Source organism: Salvelinus alpinus, chromosome 15 (genome assembly GCF_045679555.1).
Source record: "Salvelinus alpinus chromosome 15, SLU_Salpinus.1, whole genome shotgun sequence".
NCBI lineage: Eukaryota > Metazoa > Chordata > Actinopteri > Salmoniformes > Salmonidae > Salvelinus > Salvelinus alpinus.
The window spans coordinates 25,312,760-25,339,806 of record NC_092100.1 but is presented as its reverse complement, the minus strand read 5'-3'; the positions used below and the strand labels follow the sequence as shown (position 1 = coordinate 25,339,806).

General features: G+C 45.1%; 1 protein-coding gene across 2 annotated transcripts in view; it reads left to right on the top strand.

Annotated features, from left to right (window-relative positions):
- Positions 1-283: 283 nt before the first annotated feature.
- The window catches only part of LOC139539782 (SNF-related serine/threonine-protein kinase-like), a 38,053-nt gene continuing 11,289 nt past the window's right edge, over positions 284-27,047 (top strand). The window contains exons 1-2 of one of the 2 annotated variants that reach the window (XM_071343066.1): positions 284-641; positions 21,709-22,432. In XM_071343066.1, coding sequence (XP_071199167.1) covers positions 21,844-22,432 — 589 coding nt within the window. In that variant the 5' untranslated portion in view covers positions 284-641; positions 21,709-21,843. Of the gene's footprint in view, positions 642-8,806; positions 9,182-21,708; positions 22,433-27,047 lie in introns of those variants that run through there. The other variant, XM_071343067.1, reaches the window with a different exon arrangement.

The window sequence follows — 27,047 nt, the reverse complement described above, 5'->3', positions numbered from 1 at the left end:
GAGTTGTGAATCATAGTTAACGCTACAGTTGACCTAATGTGATGTGGTTGAAAAGGCCTCCCCTATATACCGCTATGCCTCACCCTTATATAAATATGCGAAGAATGTATTCTCCCCATTGTGCTCCTTCATCTCCTCTGCCTACCAAATTATAGACACGCTGGCTGTTCAATTGCATAGGCCATAATAGTTTTCTGCTCTCTCTACTTCAGAACAGACATTTTCCTCTAGGCCTTTCCTCCTGCCTCAGCCCTAGCGCGCCATAGGAGAGAACATCCGCGTAATAAGACCGGAGCTGGAATGCTTTGACGTCAGTAGCAGGCCAACCCAGGCCAGCGCTCAGAGCCGAACAGACGGAGGTGAATGCGCGAATAGGCGAGCCTACTGCAGAGAGAGACGCACTCACATCGAGCATCGCTGTTGCCTCGTCCTTTGCGGAGATATCGGGCACGCAAAAACTACGCACCTGGCACAGTCAATACAACAGGGCGAGGGGAAAATATTGTGTCATAGCGTTATTAAGATTTTAACACATCAAGAAGGCTAGTATTATTGGTATAGAAAGAAGTGCATTGCTGTTTACAGTGGTGGGTCGCTCCACTAGCCTCAAGGATAACGCATGATAACGCACGCTAACAATAGTAAGTATTTATTTTTTATCTTTAAACTAACTATATTCTCACTCATAGCAATTTTAGAAATATCTCCTTTGGCTATAATGTTATTGTCAGACTGCGGTGCCAGATGTGAACGATAAGTCTATATTTGTGCATTTCATCAGATGCGTAGGCTAGTCAGTAGATGTGTATTTTACGATCTCGGGACTGCGAACTCAGGACTGATTGCGGAGTGGAAGTTTAAGGTTACCAGTCGAAATTAAAGCAAGTTTTTACGATGGGCTGTTATAGCCTACTGCTGTTATTAATGTCCATAGGGACATTAGAATGATCATAATTTGTACTTTGATAACTAGATATATGCGCTGGCAGCTTTGACATAAAACTATACCGACTCACTTATGATCCATCCTCTCCAATACCGCTGTCATACAAAACTTTCACAATGTTTTAAAATACATTTAAAGATATGTTTATGTTAATGATATATATTTTTGTAACTGTTTGGTAAGGATATCTTAATTCATTAAAGGTCCAATGCAGCCGTTTTCATTGCAATATTATAACATTTATGGTTAACAGTTAAATACCTTACTGTGATTCTTTTCAATTAAAATGATCGAAAAGACACAAAAATAGCTTCTTAGCCAAGAACAATTTCTCAAGCAAGAATTTTGCTAGCATTGTCTGGGAATGGTCTGAGTGGGGAGGGGAAAACTGAAAACGATCTGTTATTGGCAGAGTGGTTTGGGACTCTCTTTCTTATTTGTCTATTAATGAGTTTACCGCCTGGTGATGTCACCGGGCTAGTCAATACTCAATCCCACCAAAACAGACATTTCACAATTTCACAGTATTATTCCAACCTTGTAGTGTGTAAAAAAATATATTGTAACGACCCTGGGTTTATAAGGGCAGATGTCGACTCTGCCGCTCTGCACTGGGCCATGAATGGGACATGATGATAGGGATTGTAGTACAGGGGATGATGAGTAAAATGATTGTGAGACAAAGTCTAAGCTCACCCATTTGTTCTGTGTGTGTTGTCCTTTGTTAGGGAGTAGCAAGTTTGGTGGCATCTCACAGTGCAGTGTGTGATCACTCCCCATTTCTCATGACTGTATCAAATCAAATCAAATTTATTTATATAGCCCTTCTTACATCAGCTGATATCTCAAAGTGCTGTACAGATTTTTTTTTAAATGTAATTTATTTATTTCACCTTTATTTAACCAGGTAGGCCAGTTGAGAGCAAGTTCTCATTTACAACTGCGACCTGGCCAAGATAAAGCAAAGCAGTGTGACAAAAACAAAAACAACAACACAGACTTACACATAAACAAATGTACAGTCAATAACACAATAGAAAAATATATGTACAGTGTGTGAAAAATGTAGAATAGTAGAGAGCTAAGACAATAAATAGGCCATAGAGGTGAAATAATTACAATTTAGAATTAACACTGGAGTGATAGATGTGCAAGTAGAGATACTGGGGTGCGAAAGAGCAAGAGGATGAGTAACAATATGGGGATGAGGTAGTTGGGTGTGCTATTTACAGATTGGCTGTGTACAGGTACAGTGATCTGTAAGGTGCTCTGACAGCTGATGCTTAAAGTTAGAGAGGGAGATATAAGACTCCAACTTCAGTGATTTTTGCAATTCGTTCCAGTCATTGGCAGCAGAGAACTGGAAGGAAAGGCGGCCAAAGAAAGTGTTGGCTTTGGGGATGACCAGTGAAATGTACCTGCTGGAGCGCGTGCTACGGGTGGGTGTTGCTATGGTGAACAGTGAGCTGAGATAAGGTGGGGCTTTACCTAGTAAAGACTTATAGATGACCTGGAGCCAGTGGGTTTGGCGACGAATATGTAGTGAGGGCCAGCCAACGAGAGCGTACAGGTCGCAGTGGTGGGTAGTATATGGGGCTTTGGTGACAAAACAGATGGCACTGTGATAGACTACATCCAGTTTGTTGAGTAGAGTGTTGGAGACTATTTTGTAAATGACATTGCTGAAGTCAAGGATCGGTAGGATAGTCAGTTTTACGAGGGTATGTTTGGCAGCATGAGTGAAGGATGCTTTGTTGTGAAATAGGAAGCCGATTCTAGATTTAATTTTGGATTGGAGATGCTTAATGTGAGTCTGGAAGGAGAGTTTACAGTCTAGCCAGACACCTAGGTATTTGTAGTTTTCCACATATTCTAAGTCAGAAACCTCCAGAGTAGTAATGCTAGTCGGGCGGGAGGGTGCGGGCAGCAATCGGTTGAAGAGCATGCACTTAGTTTTACTTGCATTTAAAAGCAGTTGGAGGCCACGGAAGGAGTGTTGTATGGCATTGAAGCTCGTTTGGAGGTTTGTTAGCACAGTGTCCAATGAAGGGCCAGATGTATACAGAATGGTGTCGTCTGCGTAGAGGTGGATCAGAGAATCACTAGCAGCAAGAGCGGCATCATTGATATATACAGAGAAAAGAGTCGGCCTGAGAATTGAACCCTGTGGCATCCCCATAGAGTATGCCAGAGGTCCGGACAACAGGCCCTCCGATTTGACACACTGAACTCTATCAGAGAAGTAGTTGGTGAACCAGGCGAGGCAGTCGTTTGAGAAACCAAGGCTATTGAGTCTGCCGATAAGAATGTTGTGATTGAGTCGAAAGCCTTGGCCAGGTCGATGAAGACGGCTGCACAGTACTGTCTTTTATTGATGGCGGTTATGATATCGTTTAGGACCTTGAGCGTGGCTGAGGTGCACCATTGACCAGCTCGGAAACCAGATTGCATAGTGGAGAAGGTACGGTGGGATTCTAAATCATTGGTGATCTGTTTGTTAACTTGACTTTCGAAGATTGGCCGATTGGTCAGGATGATATCTAAGAGGGCGCACATGGTTACAGATTTAGGGTTGTACCTGGTGGGTTCCTTGATAATTTGTGTGAGATTGAGGGCATCAAGCTTACATTGTAGGATGGCCGGGGTGTTAAGCATGTCCCAGTTTAGGTCACCTAACAGTACGACCTCTGACGATAGATGGGGTGCAATCAATTCACATATGGTGTTCAGGGCACAGCTGCGGGCTGAAGGGGGTCTATAACAAGCGGCAACTGTGAGAGACTTGTTTCTGGAAAGGTGGATTTTTAAAAGTAGAAGCTCGAATTGTTTGGGCACAGACCTGGATAGTAAGATAGAACTCTGCAGGCTATCTCTGCAGTAGATTGCAACTCTGCCCCCTTTAGCAGTTGTATCTTGTCGAAAACTGTTATAGTTAGGGATGGACATTTCAGGATTTTTAGTGGCCACCTAAGCCAGGATTCAGACACGGCTAGGACATCCGGGTTGGCGGAGTGTGCTAAAGCAGTGAATAAAACAAACTTAGGGAGGAGGCTTCTAATGTTAACATGCATGAAACCAAGGCTTTTACAGTTACAGAAGTCAACAAATGAGAGCGCCTGGGGAATGGGAGTGGTGCTGGGGGCTGCAGGGTTAACCTCTACGTCACCAGAGGAACAGAGGAGGAGTAGGCTATGGGTAAGGCTAAAGGTATAAGAACTGGTCATCTAGTGCGTTTGGAACAGAGAGTAAAAGGAGCAGATTTCTGGGCGCGGAAGAATAGATTCAAGGCATAATGTACAGACAAGGGTATGGTAGGATGTGAGTACATTGGAGGTAAACCTAGGCATTGAGTGACGATGAGAGAGGTTTTGTCTCTCGAGGCACCATTTAAGCCAGGTGAGGTCACCGCATGTAGCTAAGGCATATTGAGCAGGGCTGGAGGCTCTACAGTGGAATAAGACAATAATCACTAACCAAAACAGCAATAATCAAGGCATATTGACATTAGGGAGAGGCATGTGTAGCCGAGTGATCATAGGGTCCAGTGAGTAGCTAGGCAAGCTGGAGACACATCAATTCAGACGGCAACCAGGCTAGCAGATGGGCATCTGGGGGACGTCGCAACGGAAGAGCTTGTTGAATCCCCCTCTGACGGTTACGTCGGCAGACCAGTCATGATGGATCGGCAGGGCTCCGTGACGGCAGTGAAGGGTCCAGGCCAATTGGCAAAATAGGTATTGTAGCCCAAGAATTGGCTGATGGACATCTTTGGCTGGCCAGAAGATGGGCCTAGCTCCAGGCTAGCTCCAGGCTAACTGGTGCTTGCTTCGGGACAGAGACGTTAGCCAGGTGTAGCCACTCGGATAGCAGCTAGCTAGCTGCGATGATCCGGTGTAGAGGTTCAGACAGCAGGTAGCCTAGTCTTGTGGTTAGAGCTAGATCGAATCCCCGAGCTGACAAGGTAAATATCTGTTGTTCTGCCCCTGAACAAGGCAGTTAACCCACTGTTCCTAGGCCGTCATTGTAAATAAGAATTTGTTCTTAACTGACTTGCCTAGTTAAATAAATGTTAAAGAAAAATTATAATAATAATAAAAAAAGAGCTTGCGGTAGGAATCCGGAGATGTGGTAGAGAAAAAGCAGTCCGATATGCTCTGGGTTGTTATTACGCTGTGCAGACTGGCAGGAATTGACTGGGCTGAGGCTGGCTGATGTCCGAGTTAACGGTGATGACCGCTAGCAGTGGCTAACCGACTAGTAGCTAGTTAGCTGGCTAGCTTCTGATGGGGGTTCCGGTTCTATAGTATAAAAAAATAACAGATCCGTACCACATTGGGTGGGGCGGGTTGCAGGAGAGTATGTTCAGTCCATAGATGGAAATTGAGATGAAAAATATTTAACAAATATACTAAATATTTACGAAGAAAAAAATATATACACGGGAAAAGACAAAACAGACATCTGACTGCTAAGTCCAACTGGGTAGAAGCTGTTCAGGGTCCTGTTGGTTCCAGACTTGGTGCATCGGTACCGCATGCCGTGCGGTAGCAGAGATTATTTCTATGACTTGGGTGGTTGGGGTCTTTGACAATTTTTTGAGCCTTCCTCTGACACCGCTTGGTATAGAGGTCCTGGATGGCACGGAGCTTGGCCCCAGTGATGTACTGGGCCGTATACACTTCCGTCTGTGGCACCTTGCGGTAGGATGCCAAGCAGTTGTCATACCAAGCAGGAATGCAGCCGTTCAAGGTGCTCTCAATGGTGCAGCTGTAGGACTTTTTGAGGATCAGAAGGCCCATGCCAAATCTTTTCAGCCTCCTGAGGGGGAAGAGGTGTTGTTGTGCCCTCTTTACAACTGTGTTGGTGTGTGTGGACCATGATAGATCCTTAGTGATGTGGACGCTGAGGAAGCTCTCCACCTGCTTCACTACAGCCCTATCGATGTGAATGGGGCCCTCCATTTCCTGTAGTCCACGATCAGCTCCTTTGTCTTGCTGACGTTGAGGGAGAGGTTGTTGCACCACACTGCCAGGTCTCTAACCTCCTCCCTATAGGCTGTGTCATGGTCGTCGGTGATCAGGCCTACCACTGTCGTGTCATCAGCAAACGTAATGATAGTGTTGGAGTCGTGCGGGGCCACATAGTCGTGGGTGAACAGGGAGTACAGGAGAGGACTAAGCATGCACCCCTGAGGGGCCCCCATGTTGAGAGTCAGCTGGCGGATGTGTTGTTGCCTAATCAGGGATAGGTTGAAAATGTGAGTGAAGACACTTGCCAGCTGGTCAGCACATGCTCTGAGTACAAGCCCTGGTAATCCGTCTGGCCCTCCGTCTGACACAGTCGTCTGGAACAGCTGGTACTCTCATGCATTATTCAGTTTTGCTTTCCTTGATGAGAGCATAGAATACATTTAGCTCATCTGGTAAGCTTGCGTCACTGGGCAGCTCGCGGCTAGGTTTCCCTTCGTAATCCATCATAGTTTGCAAGCCCTACCACATTCGACAAGTAGTATTTGTAATTTGTAAGTCGCTCTGGATAAGAGCGTCTGCTAAATGACTTAAATGTAAATGTAGTAAGATTTGATCTTAGTCCTCAATTGACGCTTTGTCTGTTTGATGGCTTGTCGGAGATCGTAGTGAGACTTCTTATAAGCATCTGGCTTAGTGTCCCGCTCCTTGAAAGTGGCAGCTCTAGCCTTTAGCTCAGTGCGGATGCTTTCTGTAATCCATGGCTTCTGTTTGGGATATGTATTAATGGCCACTGTGTAGTCGATGCACTTAATAATGAAGCCAGGAGGTATTTAAATTTGAAGCTCGCTGAAATGGGGCTGAATGGCACCAACGAATCACTAAGGATCATGGTGAAAGTGGCCGTAACTAGCAAAGTATCATGGCTGATGTAGTCGTTTTCATCCTGCCTAAGAGAGTCCATCGGGAGCCTCCTCGTAGCCTGCCGGCCCGTGATTGGTCTGTGTCAGAACGTGGTCCTGTGTGACGACAAATGTAGTCGTCAGAATGGATCACTATTTAAATAAATATTTCAATTTGTAGCGAACTTTAAATAATTCACCATGGGGATCGAATTTGATCATAATAAACATATTTTAGAGGCCAAAACGGCCATCAAATTGTTTTTTATTTGACCGTTTTGGGGATTGTAATTTACATACGTTTCTGGGTCAGACCAGGGATTTTGGCACCGCTAGGTTGTTACGCAGTAGCCCACCAGCAGAGCTTGTGACTTCACACTCCAGACCTGACACTGGGGGCCTGTGTAAACTGCAATCGGATTAATCCCGGGAACATATTCCAGTCTGTGCTAGTGAAACAGTCCTGTAGCTTAGCATCCGCTTGGGTGCATCACTGGTACATCCTGTTTGAGTTTTTGCTTGTAAGCAGGAATCAGTAAGATAGAGTTATGGTCAGATTTACCAAATGGAGGGCGTTTCTGTATGTGGAGTGAAGGTGATCAATGTTTTTTCGCCTCTAGTTGCACAGGTGACATGCTGGTAGAAATGAGCTAAAATGGATTTAAGTTTCCGTAAATTAAAATCACTGGCCACTAGGAGCACCGCCTCTGGATGCACCGCCTTAGCGCTCACGAGTGGCAGAGCGGTATAAGGCACTCATTGCTAGAGGTGTCACTAGAGACCTGGTTCGATTCCAGGCTGCATCATAACCGGACGTGATTGGGAGTCCCGTAGTGTGGCGCACAATTGGCCCAGCGTCGTCCGGGTTAGGGCTTGACCTGAGTAGGTTGTCGTTGTAAATAACAATTTGTTCTTAACTGACTTGCCTAGTTAAAGAAAGGTTAATTTAAACCAGCATCGGTTTGTGGTGGTAAATAAACAGCTATTAAGAATATAGATGAAAACTCTCTTTGTACATGTTTGATGGTCTGAAATAAATTATCCCAGAAATGTTTCTTATGCACAAAAAGCTTATTTCTCTCATATTTGTGCACAAATTTGTTTATATCCCTGTTAGTGACCATTTCTCATTTGCCAAGATAATCCATACACCTGACGGGTGTGGCATATCAAGAAGCTGATTTAAAAAGCATGATCTTTACACAGGTGCACCTTGTGCTGGGAACAACAAAAGGTGACTCTAAAATGTGCAGTTTTGTCACACAACGCAATGCCACAGATGTTTCAAGTTTTGAGGGAGTGTGCAATTGCCATTCTGACTACAGGAATGTCCACCAAAGCTGTTGCCAGAGAATTTAATGTTAATTTCTCTACCATAAGCCGCCTCCAATGTTGTTTTAGAGAATTTGATAGTATGTCCTCCGACCTCACAACCGCAGACCACGTGTAACCATCATATTTTCAAGCATGGTGGTGGCTGCATCATGTTATGGGTATGCTTGTCATCGGCAAGGACTTGGGAGTTTTTTTATAATAAAAAGAAAAGGAATCGAACTAAGCACAGGCACAATCCTAGAGGAAAACCTAGTTCCGTCTGCTTTCCAACAGACACTGGGAGACAAATTCACCTTTCAGCAGGACAATAACCCAAAACACAAGGCCAAATACACACTGGAGTTCGTCGGCTTGAAAATCTATGGCAAGACTTGAAAATGTCTGTCTAGCAATGATCAACAGCCAACTTTAAGAATTTTTTAAGAATAATGTGCAAATATTGTACAATCCAGGCATGCAAAGCTCTTAGAGACTTACCCAGAAAGACTCACAGCTGCAATTTCTGCCAAAGGTCAAGACATATTAGTGTTTTATTTTTCATGTCATTTTTTTTATTTTTACAAATGTTTAAAAAAAAAATCCCAACTTGACATTGCAGATCATTTTGTGTAGATCGTTGACAAAGAATGACAATTACATCCATTTCAATCCCACTTTGTAACAAAATGTGAAGAAAAAAATTATGGGTGTGGATACTTCCTGAAGGCACTGTATATCATCCATGTCCTTGTTCAGCCACGATTCCGAGAAACATAAGATATTACAGTTTTTCAGGTCCCGTTGATAGGATAGTCTCGAACGGAGCGTGTACAGTTTATTCTCCAGTGGTTGTATGTACGTCAATAGAATGCAGGGTAGAGGCAGTTTATTCCCTCGCCAACGTAGTTTCTCCAGAGTGCACGCACTTCGGCCTCACTTACTGTACGCCGCCTCTTTCTTCTCCGAGTTTTGGGGATTAGGACCTAGTCCGCGGTGAGCAGTATGTCCTGCACCGCCGACTCATTGAAGTAGAAATCTTCATCCAAATCAAGGTTAGTGAATGTTGTTATAATGTCCAGAAGCTCTTTTCGGTCATAAGAAATGAAGGTGGAAACATTATGTAGAAAAATAGTTACGATCAATGCAAAAAAACACCCAAAATAGCAGAATTGATAAGGAGCACGTAAAACAACCACTATCCAATCCAGCGCCATGTCTCGTGTGTGCGTGTTTGCCAGTGGATTTGTGCATATCCACCCTGGTCCTTGTGTTAAGTGCAGTACCTATATTGCTTGTTTGTCTGGTATGTTCACATAGGTACAATGTGTTCTCAGCCTTTCTGCTCAGCTAGCACCAGGCACCAGAAGAATAGATATTCTCACCCATTTTCTCAAGATGTTAGCAAACAAACATGCTAAGTTTGCTGAAATCCTGATGCTTTAGCATTGTTTAATAATGTTTGTGTGCGTGTGCCTGTGAGTGTGTGTATGTGCATGAGAGAAATGTACAGTATGTGTTAGTTGTCAGTGTGTGTGTCTGTGTGTTTATAACAGTGAAAGTCATCTCCCCAGCGGAAGCCTGGTCCCTGTTTGAACACAATCAGAAGGAAACAGTGTTGTTTCCTCCCTGCTCCCTATAGGACGCAGCGGTCTCACACTGTGCTGTTTTAGGCCTGTTCTGCTTTGGTAGCTGACAAGAGAGGCAGTGAAAGCCACAGTGAATAGGAGGGTGGCATTCTCTTTCAGTCTCTCAGTCTCTGTTCTCTTTCCCTTTCTCATCTCTCCCTACTGTCTATCTCTTTCTCACATCTCCCCTCTATTTTACAGTCTACCACAGCACAGCTTGTGCACTGAACTTTGTTTAGCATAACTGCTGCTGTTTCTCTCAAGTGGAAACATAAAAGCTCTATCCCAAGGAGAGATCCTGAGGAAAGTCCTATCTTGCAAAACACACAAAACGTGTGTGTGGCTGTGTGCATTTGAATGCACAAGTGTGAGTTAGACTTTCTGTGTATATACTACTAGGGTATGTATACATAGTTCAACTAACAATGATTGATTCCCAGAATGTTTCAGGTAGATTGTGTGCATTACATCACCTGAACAACTTGTAAATAGGCTGAGGCCCAGACAAAGCCCAGGCCTAGACAAAATAAGTGGACATAAGTTGAAGCACTGTGCTGAACAATTAGCTGCTGTTTTTACAGACATTTTACAATCCTTGCTCGACCAGCAAAATGTGCCAGTATTGTGGAAAAACTCAATAATTATACCCATTACTGAAGCGTCTAATCCCTCTGTGCTGAATGACAACTGCCCTGTCGCCTTGACATCCTTAGTAATGAAAATTGTGAAAAGTCATATTCTCAGCGCCACCCAGAAGCTGCTCGACCTGTTTCAGTTTGCCTATCAGCCCAACAGAGGAGTTGATGATGCCATTCTTATACTCCTCAACATGGTCTATAGACATCTAGAAGCCGCTAAATCCCATATCAGGTTTCTGTTTGTTGACTTTTCTTCTGCCTTCAACATAATCCAGCCTTACATTAAAGCACAGAGACTCATAATGAACTTCTCCTTAGATGGGGGGCTGGTTTTGTGGCTGTTGAACTTCCTGAGCCACAGGTCACAGTGCGTCAAGGTGGGTCCCCACGTATCAGACATACGCACCACCAACACAGGCTCCGCACAGGGATGTGTTTTGTCCCCTCTCCTGTACATCTTGTAAACTAATAGTTGTACCAGTTCCGATCCTGACAGACACCTAGTTAAGTTCGCTGATGACACTGCCTTGATCAGCATAGGTGCGAACAACACCTACCTATGCAATATCTAGTATCATCTACGTCAGAACATAGAGATGGTAGAGGAATACAAATATCTGGGTGTCCTCTTGCACAATAAGCTTCAGTGGAGTACAGAGACGGCATTTTCTCAAAAAGCTGGGATCTTTTAATGTTGACTGTACTATACTGACTCTGTTTTACAAATCTTTCATTAAGAGTATTTTAACTTTTTTGTATTGTTTGTTGGTTTGGCAAAACCACTGTCAGCCAGAAAAATATGCTGAGAAGGATTATCACCACAGCAAGCAAGGTACTTGGAGTCAAACAGACAGGCTTGGATGAGATCTTTAAGGTCAGGGCCCTCAGCAAGGCTCACAAAATTATTTTAGACCCAAGCCACCTGGAGTTTGAACTAATTTGTGCCAGGTGTGATATCCCTCCTAAACAGCTCGGTCTAATGTTCCTATCAACTGCCCGCTAGCTGTCTAGAGCATATTGGACTGTTAGCTGAATAGATCCATCGGCCAATTTCTTGGGCCACTATACCTATTTTGCCAATTGGACTTGGACCCCTCTGCTACTCGGAACCCTATTAATCCATCATGGCTGGTCTATCGACATCACCGCATGATGACTCGGCTACGCATGCCTCTCCCTAATATCAATATGCCTTGTCCATTACTGTCCTGGTTAGTGATTATTGTCTTATTTCACTGTAAAGCCTCTAGCCCTGCTCAATATGCCTTAACCTACCATTTAGTTCCACCTTCCACATATGTGGTGACATCACCTGGTTTAAACGTCTCTAGAGACAATATCTCTCTCATCATTACTCAATGCCTAGGTTTACCTCCAATGTACTCACATTCTACCATACCTTTGTCTGTACATTATGTCTTGAATCTATTCTCTCACGCCCAGAAACCTGCTCCTTTTACTCTCTGTTCCGAACGTACTAGACGACCAGTTCTGATAGCCTTTAGCCGTACCCTTATCCTACTCCTCCTCTGTCCCTCTGGTGATATAGAGGTTAATCCAGGCCCTGCAGTGCCTAGCTCCACTCCTACTTCCCAGGTGCTCTCATTTGTTGACTTCTGTAACCGTAAAAGCCTTGGTTTCATGCATGTTAACATTAGAAGCCTCCTCCCTAAGTTTGTTTTATTCACTGCTTTAGCACACTCTGCCAACCCAGATGTCCTAGCCGTGTCTGAATCCTGGCTTAGGAAGACCACCAAAAACCCTGAAATTTCCATCCCTAACTATAACATCTTCCGACAAGATAGAACTGCCAAAGGGGGCGGTGTTGCAATCTACTGCAGAGATAGCCTGCAGAGTTCTGTCTTACTATCCAGGTCTGTGCCCAAACAATTCGAGCTTCTACTTTTAAAAATCCACCTTTCCAGAAACAAGTCTCTCACCGTTGCCGCTTGCTATAGACCACCCTCTGCCCCCAGCTGTGCCCTGGACACCATATGTGAATTGATTGCACCCCCATTTATCTTCAGAGCTTGTGCTGCTAGGTGACCTAAACTGGGACATGCTTAACACCCTGGCCATCCTACAATCTAAGCTTGATGCCCTCAATCTCACACAAATTATCAATGAACCCACCAGGTACAACCCCAAATCCGTAAACACGGGCACCCTCATAGATATCATCCTAACCAACTTGCCCTCCAAATACACCTCTGCTGTTTAAACCAAGATCTCAGCGATGACTGCCTCATTGCCTGCATCCGTAATGGGTCTGCGGTCAAACGACCACCCCTCATCACTGTCAAACACTCCCTAAAACACTTCAGCGAGCAGGCCTTTCTAATCAACCTGGCACGGGTATCCTGGAAGGATATTGACCTCATCCCGTCAGTAGAGGATGCCTGGTTATTCTTTAAAAGTGCCTTCCTCACCGTCTTAAATAAGCATGCCCCATTTGAAAAATCTAGAACCTGGAACAGATATAGCCCTTGGTTCTCTCCAGACCTGACAGCCCTTGACCAGCACAAAAACATCCTGTGGCGTTCTGCATTAGCATCGAATAGCCCCCATGATATGCAACTTTTCAGGGAAGTTAGGAACAAATATACACAGGCAGTTAGGAAAGCTAAGGCTAGCTTTTTCAAGCAGAAATTTGCATCCTGTAGCACAAACTCAAAAAAGTTCTGGGACACTGTAAAGTCCCTGGATAATAAGAGCACCTCCTCCCAGCTGCCCACTGCACTGAGGCTAGGAAACACTGTCATCACCGATAAATCCACTATAATTGAGAATTTCAATAAGCATTTTTCTACGGCTGGCCATGCTTTCCACCTGGCTACCCCTACCCCGATCAACAGCCCTGCACCCCCCACAGCAACTCACCCAAGTCTACCCCATTTCTCATTCACCCAAATCCAGATAGCTGATGTTCTGAAAGAGCGGCAAAATCTGGATCCCTACAAATCAGCCGGGCTCGACAATCTGGACCCTCTCTTTCTTAAATGATCTGCCAAAATTGTTGCAACACCTATTACTAGCCTATTCAACTCTCTTTCGTATCGTCTGAGATCCCCAAGGATTGGAAAGCTGCCACGGTCATCCCCCTCTTCAAAGGGGGAGACACCCTAGACCCAAACTGCTACAGACCTATATCTATCCTACCCTGCCTTTCTAAGGTCTTCGAAAGCCAAGTTAACAAATATATTACTGACCATTTCGAATCCCACCGTACCTTCTCCGCTATGCAATCTGGTTTCAGAGCTGGTCATGGGTGCACCTCAGCCACGCTCACGCCACGCTAATTTTTTCTCAATGGCATGTATTGCTAAAATAAAGATTTAAGGAAATACAGGCAGGCACCACATTTCTACAAGACAAAACAGCTGCCTCAATCAAGCATTATGGTCTTGTAATTATAAAAGCAAAGCTTGCTTTCATATAATAAAAAAAAGCTTGAAAGGGTAGAGGAATGGGATTAGTGTGGTGTGTGTGAGGAATCCAATACTTTAACTTGTATGCGGTACGAATCTCATTATTGTGGGAGCACCTCTAAGCGGATGATGTAGGCTGTTTGAGAAGGTTTGAATCCTAAGCAACCTGCATATGCATTGTTTGAAATACAATATAACAACATAGCTACTGTAGTAGGTCAAAGCTGTGTGCTGGAAAACATTGGTAGAGCATGGGTTGAGTAGGCATTGTGGTGCTCTTGAATTTCCTTTCTTTTTCAGCTTCACTTATAACATTGTTTTTGTTTTTTAATTAGCTAGAGAGCAGAGAGAGAGAGCTCAGAAAGAGTGTGCAGAGAGAAAGAGAGCACAGAGAGAGAGAGAGTACAGAGATAGAGAGCACAGAGAGAGAGAGCACACAGAGAGAGAGCACCGAGAGAGAGAGTACAGAGACTTGGCCGTCAGATGCCCACTCCTTTGACTTGCACACATCAGACTGTGGGCAGGTCAATAATTCACAGAATTGATTCCTGCAGATCAACAGAGCTCTATGTCTGTCTGTCTGCACATGCTCCTCATAGGACTCAGCACTCAGACACATGTGAGAAGGCCTGCTCTCTCTCCATCCCTTCTGCTTCTTTGGCACATTAACCATTCAGTTACACACACTCGCACAAACACACACACACTTGCGGCACACACACACACACACGGATACACACACCCACACAAACAAATTATAATATCCCATTACAGATATCGATCCATACCATTTTTGCAGGATCGCAGTTATCTGACTCCCTGCCACTAACTCCCTGAATGCACTCAACATCCATAGCCTTTATTCCTTCCAACCCTGTCTGTATCTGCCACCCTTCTCCATTTAGTCCTTCCCCACCTACCTCTGTTTATTCTAGCCCTTCCTCTCTCCTGTCCATTATCCTCTCACAGTTACGTGTATCCACACCTATAGTGACGCCTGTTCTGTTGTTCTTTCTGCTTCCCTTCCTGTTTCCTTCGATAGTCCTCTGGGATTCTTGGACAGTTCACACTGGTCACAGAAGTCAGTTCAACATTTAGTTTTGATTTACATGTAGTTGAGTTGGTAACTAAGGTGAATTCAACATGACATCAACAAAAATTTCACCATGTCATTGGATTTAGGTTCAAAGTTAGGTGAAAAAAAGACAAAATTCCCTTACGGTGATGACTTTTTCAAAATGTTTTTCACATTGATTCAATGTCATCACATTTTTTGTTTGAAATGACGTGGAAACAACATTGATTCAACCAGTTTTTTCCCACTGGGTTGTAACTTGTGAGGCACAGAGGTGTACCTATAATGTTTATGCTGGAATGTTTATGATGGCATTAAGGGATTTGAGATTGCTTTATGTCATGTGTTACAAAAAAAAGGCTTTTTTGTTGTTGTAGTTTTTTCAAGTTTATGTTGTTCAACTGGCTGTGTTTGTTAGACAGAAGTCGATGAGGCCACCTGGCTCCTGCTTCCAGTCCCTTCTGTTTATAGGAAGGAACACTTCCCTAACCTGTCTGTCAGGTCACTATGTACTGTGCAAGAATGCACACACACGCACTCCCTCTGCGTGGGTTCAATGACAGCCTGTGTCTGTGTGAGAAACTGGAAATGACAATGAATTGCAGCCAGGAAATTTTGGCAACAGTTCTGAAGCTAAATGTCTCTATTGCATATATCGTGACTATGGCCACTATGACTACTAAAATGAGTTTAAAGATTGTAAAGGGTGATTCTGCTAGTATTACATGGGCGACTCCACGCCAGCGGGAGCAGAAAATATTTTGTGAATCTCAGATTGTTCTGGCAATTGTCAATAGAAACTTCATGCTTTTCACATTTGTATTTTTTTTTTTTAAATCGTGGCCATTTTAGGCACTTTATAGACCTATACATGCCTCCTGTAAGACCCTATAATCTATGAACCGTACATGATACAGACAACATCTTGGTGTCATTATACTCGTTACACTCTTAGAAAAAAAGGTGCTGTCTAGAACCTATACTGAACAAAAATATAAATGCAACTTTCAGCCATTTCATTTTACTGAGTTACAGATCATGTAAGGAAATCAGTCAATTGAATTAAAATCTTTAGGCCCTAATCTATGGATTTCACGTGACTGGGCAGGGATGCAGCCATGGGTGGGCCTGGGAGGGGATAGGCCCACCCACTTGGCAGCTAGGCCCACCCACTGGGGAGCCAGGCCCAGTCAATCAGAATGAGTTTTTACGACAAAAGGGCTTTATTACAGACAGAAATACTCTTCCATTTCATCAGCAGTCAGGGTGGCTGGTCTCAGACGATCCCGCAGGTCAAGAAGCCGGATGTGGCCTCCCGGGTGGCGCAGTGGTTCGAGCCCAGGCTCTGTCGCAGCCAGCCGCGACCGGGAGGTCCATGGGGCGACGCACAATTGGCCCAGCGTCGTCTGGGTTAGGGAGGGTTTGGCCGGCAGGGATATCCTTGTCTCATCGCGCACTAGCGACTCCTGTGGCGGCCCGGGCGCAGTGCACGCTGACCAGGTCGCCAGGTGTACAGTGTTTCCTCCGACACATTTGTGCGGCTGGCTTCCGGGTTGGATGTGCGTTGTGTCAAGAAGCAGTGCGGCTAGGTTGGGATGTGTTTCGGAGGACGCATGGCTCTCGACCGTTGCCTCTCCCGAGTCCGTACGGGAGGAAAATAAGCTTTTTGTGCGTATGGAACATTTCTGGGATCTATTATTTTAGCTCATGAAACATTTTACATGTTGCGTTTATATTTTTTATTCAGTATAAAGGGGTTCTTTGGCTGTCCCCATAGGAAAACCCTTTGATGAACCCCTTTTTGGTTCTCTTTTGGGTGTCAGTTGGCTTTTCATAGCTGGGCATTCAGAGGTCGAGACAGCAGGTGCGGTAGAGAGAGAGAGAGAGAGAGAAAGGGAGGGAGGGAGAGTCGAAAACAGCAGGTCCGTGACAAGATAGCATGTCCGGTGAACAGGTCAGGGTTCCATAGCCGCAGGCAGAACAGTTGAAACTGGAGCAGCACGACCAGGTGGACAGCCAGGAGTCATCGGTCTAGGTAGTCCGGAGGCATGGTCCTAGGGCTCAGGTCCTCTGGGAGGGGAGGGAGAGAGAGAATCAGAGGGAGCATACTTAAATTCACACAAGACACCAGATAAGACAGGAGAATTACACCAGATATAACAGACTGACCCTAGCCCCCCGGCACATAGACCATTGCAGCATATATACTGGAGGCTAAGAAAGGCGGGGTCGGGGGACACTGTGGCCCCGTATGACAATACCCCCAGACAGGGCCAACCAGGCAGGATATAACCCCACCCACTTTGCCAAAGCACAGCCCCCACACCACTAGAGGGATATCAACAGACCACCAACTTACTACCCTGAGACAAAGCTGAGTATAGCCCACAAAGATCTCCTCCACCACACAAGCCAGAGGGAGGACAAGACCGGACAGGAAGATCACGTCAGTGACTCAACCCACTCAAGTTGAGTATAGAGCAAAAAAGCCTGGCATGACATGACGCATCCCTCCTAGGGACGGCAATGAAGAACACTAGTAAGACAGTGACTCAGCCCCCATAATAGTGTCAGAGGCAGAAAATTGAGCTCAATAGGAGAAAGCCCTCCCTTCAGCTGTTTGCTTAGAAATTCTAGGGAGAATTAGGAGGCCTGCGTCTTGTGACCATAGCCTATGTGTAGGTATGTACGGCAGGACTAAATCAGAGAGATAGGTAGGAGAAAGTCCATGTAATGCTTTGTAGGTTAGCATCAAAATCTTGAAATCAGCCCTAGCCTTAACAGAAAGCCAGTGTCGAGAGGCTAGTACTGGTGTAATATGATTCTTTGGTTCTAGTCAAGATTCTAGCAGCCGTATTTAGCACTAACTGAAGTTTATTTAGTGCTTTACCCAGATAGCCGGAGAGTAGAGCATTGCAGTAGTCTACTCTAGAAGTGACAAAAGCATGGATGAGATTTTCTGCATTATTTTTGGACAAAAAGTTTCTGATTTTTGAAATGTTAGGAAGATGGAAAAAAGCTGCCCTTGAAATATTATTGCTATGTTCATCAAAAGAGAGATCCGGGTCCAGAGTAACGCCAAGGTCCTTCACAGTTTTATTTGAGACGACTGTACAACCATCAAGATTAATTGTCAGATCAAAGAGCAGATCTCTTTGTTTCTTGGGACCTAGAACTAGCATCTCTATTTTGTCCGAGTTTAAAAGTAAAACATTTGCCCCATCCGCTTCCTTATGTCTGAAACACAGGCCTCCAGGGTAGGCAATTTTGGGGCTTCACCATGTTTCATCGAAATGTACAGCTGTGTTTCGTCTGCATAGCAGTGAAAGTTGACATTGTGTTTCCGAATGACATCACCAAGAGGTAGTATATATAGTGAAAACAATAGTGGTGTTCCTAAAACGGAACCTTGAGGAACACCGAAACTTACAATTGATTTGTCAGAAGTAAACCATCCTCAGAGATGAACTGATATCTTTCCGACCGATAAGATCTAAACCAGGCAAGAACTTGTCCGCGTAGACCAATTAGGGTTTTCAATCTCTCCAAATTAATGTGGTGATCGATGGTGTCAAATGCAGTCTAGAAGCACAAGGACAGATGCTTTGGTCTGACGCCATTAAAGGGTCATTTACCACCTTCACGAGTGCAGTCTCGGTACTATGATGGGGTCTAAAACCAGACTGAAGTGTTTCGTATACATTGTTTGTTCTTCAGGAAGGCAGCTTTTTCAAGAGATGCTTTATTACTGCCACTTTCAGTGAGTTTGGTACACATTCAGAGGAGAGGGAGCATGTTTATTATGTTCAAAATAGGAGGGCCAAACACAGGAAGTACCTCTTTCAGTGGTTTAGTTGGAATAGGATCCAGTATGCAGCTTGAAGGTTTATAGGCCATGACTATTTTCGTGAATGTGTGAAGAGATACAGGATTGAAAAACTTGTGTGTGTCTCCATTGATCCTAGGTCCTGGCAGTCCTGGGCAGACTCAGGACAATTGAGCTTTGGAGAAATATGCAGATTCAAAGAGAAGTCTCTTGGGGAATGCTGCTTTTTAGTTAGCTTTGCGACAGTGAAGTCTATTTTGGATTGTTCTTATTCTCCTCAATTAGGTTGGAAAAATAGGCTGATCGGGCAGCAGTGAGGGTTTTTCGATATTGCACAGTACTGTCTTTCCATGATAGTTGGAAGACTTCCAGTTTGGTGGAGAGCCATTTCCGTTCCAATTTCCTGGAAGCTTGCTTCAAGGCTCGGGTATTTTCTGTAATATCAGGGAGCTAATTTCTTGTGACAAATGTTTTTTTGTTTTTAGGGGTGCGACTGCATCTAGGGTATTACGCAAGGTTAAATGTAGATCTTCAGTTAGGTGGTTTGGCACTCCAATGTCTTTGGGTATGTGGATGGAGTCTGGAATGGCTTGTAGGAATCTTTGGGTTGTCAGAGAATTTATAGCGCAGCTTTTGATAATCCTGGGTTGGAGTCTGAGCAGATTATTTGTTGTGATGCAAACGTAATAAGATGGTGGTCTGATAGTCCAGGATTATGAGGAAAAACATTAAGATCCACAATATTTATTCCACGGGACAAAGGTATGATGCAGGGTATGACCGTGGCAATGTGTAGGTCCAGAGACGAAACCCACTGAGTCGATGATGGCAGGGTGGCAGGTAAGGTGGTGGTGATATGTTCCTTGACTAGTCTCTCAAAGCACTTCATGATGACAGAAGTGAGTGCTACGGGGCGATAGTCAGTTAGTTCAGTTATCTTTTCCTTCTTTGGTACAGCAGACTGGGATAGGGAGCAATTGAGTATGTCCGTAAACACACCAGCCAGCTGGTCTGCGCATGCTCTGAGGACGCGGCTAGGGATGCCGTCTGGGTCAGCAGCCTTGCGAGGGTTAACACGTTTAAATGTCTTACTCATGTCGGCCACGGAGAAGGAGAGGTGGGCCCGCAGTCCTTGGTAGAGGGCCGCGTCGGTGGCACTGTATTATCCCCAAAGCGGGCAAAGAAGGTGTTTAGTTTGTCTGGAAGCAAGACGCCGGTGTCCGTGACGTGGCTGGTTTTCTTTTTGTTGTCTGTAATTGCCCGTTGACCCTGCCACATACGTCTCGTGTTTGAGCCGTTGAATTGTGACTCCACTTTGTCCCTATACCGACATTTCGCTTGTTTGATTGCCTTGCGGAGGGAATAACTACACTGTTCGGCCATATACGGGCGATTTTGCCCAATCTAGATCGAAGGCACAGAAACGGTCTCAATGGGGATAGAGTTAAGTCTAATTAATGTTTTCTTTTTTGCCATGGAAAAGCTGGTATTGTAGTATCGCGATACTGGTATCGTGACAAATCTAGTTTGAAGAGTGTGTTGTTACCAACAATATGTCTAAAATAAGATACATCTAAAAAGGTAGTTTTTTAATGTTGACTAAAATCATGTGAAAATGTGTATTTCAGAATCGAGACATTCTCCATATTTGAGAGAACACTATAAGGAGTATCCTGACACCAAGATGTTGTCTGTATCATGTACTTTTCTGTAACGGCAGATTTCCTCCTCTTCGTCTGAAGAGGAGGTGTAGCAGGGATCGGACCAAGACGCAGCGTAGTTAGTGTTCATCATGTTTAATAACGACAAAACCGTGAATACTACAAAATACAAAATAACAAATGTGGCAAAACCGAAACAGTCCTATCTGGTGCATAGACACAAAGACAGAAGACAACCACCCACAAAACCCAACACAAAACAGGCTACCTAAATATGGTTCCCAATCAGAGACAATGACAAACACCTGCCTCTGATTGAGAACCATATCAGGCCAAACAACAAACCCAACATAGAAACACAACACATAGATAACCCACCCAAATCACGCCCTGACCACACTAAAACACAGAAAATACAAAAGAACTATGGTCAGAACGTGACAGTTTCACAGATCATAGGGTCTTACAGGAGGCATATATAGTATACAGTAGGTCTAAAAAATGGTTTGTGATATAAATGTAAATAGCATTTCAAACATCCTTCTTCATGTGTAGTTCAGTTGGTAGAGCATGGCACTTGCAACGGCAGGGTTGTGGGTTTGATTCCCATGGGGGACCAGTATGAAAATGTATGGACTCAATACTGTAAGTCACTCCGGATAAGAGCATATGATGTAAATTCAGTTTCTATTTGAGAATTGCCAGAACAATCTGAGATACCCCAAATATTTTTAGCTGGCTTGGAATCGCCCGTATGTGGGTTCTATAGGCATAAGGCCGATACAATGATTTGCTTCATTAAAGCTGTGTAATGTGTGTTGTGTAATGTGTGTTGTCACCATAGCAGCACTGTAATGGTAAATCTGTCAGTGGAGCCTATATTTTTGGCAGACCACCCACTGAGCACTCTGTCTGTACCACTTGGGGGCACCTGAGTGGCGCAGTGGTCTAAGGCACTGCATCTCGGTGCTAGAGGCGTCACTACAGACCCTGGTTCAATTCCAGGCTGTATCACAACCGGCTGTGATTGGGAGTCCCATAGGATGGCGCACAATTGGCCCAGCAGAGTCTGGGGTAGGCCGTCATTGAAAATAAGGATTGTTCTTAACTGACTTGAGCAATCAAACTCTAATAAGGAACATAGCTGCCTGCAACAGACTGCAGGGCTGAAGAAATTGCAATGCATTTCAATGTTGTTAGGATCGAAGTGTTTTTTATAGTATTTCAAACACCACATCTCCCATACCAATCTGGATAATAAAAACCCTCCTCCATCTTGTTTGATATGAAGTACTGACTGTGTTTCCCATCGCTTCATTTGTCCAGGTAATGCATCAGTAGAGAGAGCCTCCAGCCCAACCCTCCCTCTCTTCATACTGAGACCCCTCATCCAGACTGAGACTGTCTCCAGCACCAACACACCACTCCCCTCACCCCGCCCTTGCCCCGCCCCACCCAGACATGGCTACTTCTAAGAGTGGCTACGAGGGCAAGATCGCCGGCCTCTACGACCTGGATCGCACGCTGGGGAAAGGCCACTTCGCCGTGGTCAAGCTGGCCCGCCACGTCTTCACAGGCCAGCTGGTGGCGGTCAAGGTGATTGACAAGACCAAGTTGGACACCATGGCGACGGGCCACCTGCTGCAGGAGGTGCGCTGTATGAAGCTGGTGCAGCACCCCAACGTGGTGCGGCTCTACGAGGTCATTGACACCGCCACCAAGCTCTACCTCATCCTGGAGCTGGGCGATGGAGGGGACATGTATGACTATATCCTGCGCCACGAGGGTGGAGTGGCCGAGGACACTGCTAAAGTTCACTTCGCCCAGATCGTCCAGTCCATCTCCTACTGCCACCGGCTCCATGTGGTGCACCGAGACCTCAAGCCAGAGAATGTGGTATTCTTCAGGCAGCAGGGAACAGTCAAGCTGACCGACTTCGGCTTCAGCAACCTATTCAAGCCCGGGACCATGCTGATGACCAGCTGTGGTTCGCTGGCTTACTCCGCACCAGAGATCCTGCTGGGGGATGAGTATGACGCTCCGGCTGTAGGTAAGACACATGGGGGACCTGGACAGTGGGTGTCTTGGATGAGCAGGGGGTCTGTCTGTCCATCTGGATGTCTGGCTGGTTAACTTTCTCTCTGTCTGTCTGGCTTTCTGGATGGATGGATGACTTGCTGGCTGGAAGGCTCAAGAGATGAGAGAAAGATATACAGTGTCTTCAGAAAATATTTAGACCCTTTTTTTAAATGTTTGTACATTTATTAAAAATTGAAAACAGAAGTACCTTATTTGCATAAGTATTCAGACCCTTTGCTATGAGACTCAAAATTGAGCTCAGGTGCATCCTGTTTCCATTGATCATCCTTGAGATGTTTCTTCAGCTTGATTGGAGTACAATTCAATTGATTGGACATGATTTGGAAAGGCACACACCTGTCTGTATAAGGTCCCACAGTTGGCAGTGCATGTCAGAGCAAAAACCAAGCCATGAGGTTGGAGGAATTGTCAGTAGAGCTCCGAGACATGGTTGTGTCGAGGCACAGATCTGGGGAAGGGTACCAACACATTTCTGCAGCATTGAAGGTCCCCAAGAGCACAGTGGCCTCCATCATTCTTAAATGGAAGAAGTTTGAAAACACCAAGACTCTTCCTAGAGCTGGCCGCCCTGCCAAACTGAGCAATCGGGGGAGAAGGGCCTTGGTCAGGGAGGTGACTAAGAACCCGATGGTCACTCTGACAGAGCTCTAGAGGTCGTCTGTGGAGATGGGAGAACCTTCCAGAAGGACAATCATCTCTGCAGCACTGCACCAATCAGGCCTTTATGGTAGAGTGGCCAGACAGAAGCCACTCCTCAGTAAAAGGCACATGACAGCCGGCTTGTAGTTTGTCAAAAGGCACCTGAAGACTCTCATACCATGAGAAACAAGATTCTCTGGTCTGACGAAACCAAGATGGAACTGTTTGGCCTGAATGCCAAGCATCACGTCTGGAGGAAACCTGGCACCATCCCTATGGTGAAGCATGGTGGTGGCAGCATCATGCTGTGGGGATGTTTTTCAGCGGCAGGGACTGGGAGACTAGTCAGGATTGAGAGAAAGATGAATGGCGCAAAGTACAGAGAGATCCTTGATGAAAACCTGCTCGAGAGCGCTCAGGACCTCAGACTGGGGCGAAGGTTCACCTTCCAACAGGACAACAACCCTAAGCACACAGCCAAGACAATGCAGGAGTGGATTCGGGACAAGTCTCTGAATGTCCTTGAGTGGCCCAGCCAGAGCCCAGACTTGAACCCGATCGAACAACTCTGGGAAGACCTGAAAATAGCTGTGCAGCAGTGCTCCCCATCCAACCTGAAAGAGGTTGAGAGGATCTGCAGAGAAGAATGGGAGAAACTCACCAAATGCAGCTGTGCCAAGCTTGTAGCGTCACACCCAAGAAGACTCTATGCTGTAATCGCAGCCAAAGTTGCTTCAACAAAGTACTTATGTAAATGTAGTATAAAATAATTTTAAAATAAGTCAGCTGTAACGTAACAAAATGTGGAAAAAGTCAAGGGGTACTGTATGTGAAAAGGGGCGCTGTATGTGAAAAGACAGTTCTATATAATTCTCCATAGAAAACAATGTCAGCGTGTGATCCATTTTACAGACAAATAAACGATTCACATATTTTTTTTAATTCTGTCCAGACCACATTCTGGTCCCTCTAAGCCAGTGTTTCCCAAACTCAGTCCTGGGCCCCCCCCCCCCCCCCCCCCTGGGTGCACATTTTGGTTTTTGCCCTAGCACTACAAAGCTGATTAAAATAATCAACGCTTGGTGATGAGTTGGTTATTTGAATCAGCTGTGTAGAGCTAAGGCAAAAAACAAAACGTGCACCCTGGGAGCTCGACAGAATTGCCACTAATCCTCTGAGACCAAGATAAAGCTGGAGAAATGAACATGGGTTTATCTGTGGTACTGTCTGTCGGTCTGTCCATGATGCAAACATTACTCTAGCTCACCCAACACAAATATATATTCATTGAATCCCTATTTAGATTTTAAGGCAGCAAAATGTGAAAAGAAATTCAAGGGGATGTAGACTTTCTACACACACACACACACACACATACACACACACACAAATGTGAACAGATGGAGTAGTCTCTGGGCTGCAGAGAATCTGGAATGGAAATGTAATTTGCGCATATATAGGCGGCATAGCAATCCTCGCATGGCTTTAATCTAGGCCAGGGACAGTGAAGCTGTGTACATGATGGGCTTAAAGCCCACAGTCAGGGGAATAGTTGTCTCTGTGTCAGAATAGGAGGATTGTGGGTTGCCACTTACAGTTCAGTGTGTCCGCACACTGATGTTGTTTTTAATCTGGTCTGTTTACCGCAGACAGACAGGGTTGTATATGGGCTTTTTCTTCAATTTAAATCTAATTAAATAAATCTCATTAAATCAAATGGAGAGTAGTGCAGAGAGAGTGAATGAACTATGAAGATATGTACTAGGTCTTCAGACCTGCAGTATTCCTGACCTTAACATTCCCCAAGTACACACTTCTTCCTGCCCCAGATATATGAACACCTGGCTGCACCTTATTCACCTGACCTCGTTGCTAAGAAAATTGACTGTTATTGTGAAAACACCATGACATCCTCACACACATGTGGAACGTGTTATGGTGCTGTGCCATTATCACCCTAACAGAACACTGAGAGACAGTAAAAGAGGTGAGTGAAGGCAGAGTAATTCCTTCTGTTCCTAGCGGTGTGGAATCCAGTAAACCTATTAGATCTGCTAGGTAATGGCCATCGGCCAGGGAACAGCTGAGTGTTCAATGACACAGACAGACACATATACAGGAGGACAGGATTACAGTTTAGAGGGAATCTAATCAGACTTACACCTCATCTCAGCACGACACACTACTAGTCCACAGTGTGGTTCTATACATTCCTTAGTCATAACTGCTGATGGGATTGGCCATGTGAAATAATGAAGATCAGCACTCCACTTAGTAAAGTATATCACCTATGGGTACATACTCTAGAAAATCTAGTTGAGACTGTTTGATGTCGATATTTCAGCACAGTGTGACCCAAGCAGGACTGGTAATACTACAGTACAGGGCTGTATGTGGTGCTGTGCTGGGAGTGTGCCAGGTTGAAAGCCCCTAACTGGGTCAGACCCCTTTGAGACACAGACCCAGACCAGCCTACCAGGTGACCAGAGCCAAGTGGGCCGCCCACTGCAGAGGGACCGCAGGGGTTTAGGCACGTGCACTGAAACCAAAACCAAAACCACAACCACCTCATTCACCTGCAGAATCAGGACCTGGCGTGAGTACCTACACACCTCAAACATGCCCAAAAATAAAGAGTACACGAGCCAGCCCAGGAGATTTGTGACCGAATCCTTAGATCGATATTCTCTGATCAGTCCTGTGTGTCACTGTGTGTTTGGGCTGTGCTCACCTACATTTGTAGTGGATGCTTTCATTCCCTCTGGTTAATACATCCGCTTGATGTACCAGCTAATCCACAAACACATCTGCGACACACTTTTGTAAAAAATCAAAACATGTTTATTGGCTTGCACGGCAGTGGCACTGCTGTAAAATAAAATCCCACATTTTTGGGCCTATTGCACATGGGTGGTCTTGGCGTTGTGTGTGAGACTGTGTGAACTGACCAGAGAAAGGTCTCATTCCCCAACCAACACATGACACGGGACAGATTTCTGGCATTAACCTGGTTTGAGCCCGGTCATGATGACCCAGTGATTAGCGCCTAGTCTAAACAGAACCTGGGAAACACACACAGCAATGTGGCTGAAGAGACCTTTTTCTAGTGTAAACTTGTCTCTGATGTTATCTGACAGGCTGTGTTGAAGTCAAGCTGGGACAAGGCCTGACGAGTGTGGGTGTGGGGGGGGATCCTATTACTACAGGATTCTATATGTCATTGTATGGTCTAGTCTCTGTGACTCAGTAGTCTTCAGATGCCGCCTGAAAACTCCATGGATGGAGACTGAGTCAGAGTGGTGTAGTATTTCCACAGGTTCCCTGGCTGGTGGTGTACAGTTACAGTATGACTGACTCTGAATGAATATTCTTTAGCTCAGCATGCTATTATTTTGGTCCACTGATCAGGTGCTGGTTTAATCCACACATTAGGCCTCAGTGACAGAGTGCCAGCTGAGAGAGGCAGCTCGCTCACTGAGGCCTGCTGCCACTACACTGCCATACAGCCCTGCTACTGATAACGCAACAGTGCAACGCATAACAAAACACAGCACAGGGTTGAGGTCAACTCCATTTCAATTCAGGCAATTCAGAAAGTGAATTGAATTTCCAGTGCAAGAATTTCCAACCACTCTGAGGGTAAATGACACCTGGAAGATTGGACTTTCATCTGCTGAATGGACAGAACGTGGCCCTGCAGCAAACTGCCAGGTGTGAAAGAAGAGCTGTAGAGACACACACATACATACACATATACACGAACACACGCACCCGCACACATGTAGAATCATGTATTGACTATTTGTACAGTGTGTACTGTATATTGTATGAAATATTGTATAGGTGGGTACTGCATACTGCTATGAATGGACCTCCAGGGCCATTGAACTGAGTGTCTGTCTCCTAGTTATTATGAGAGCAGTGTG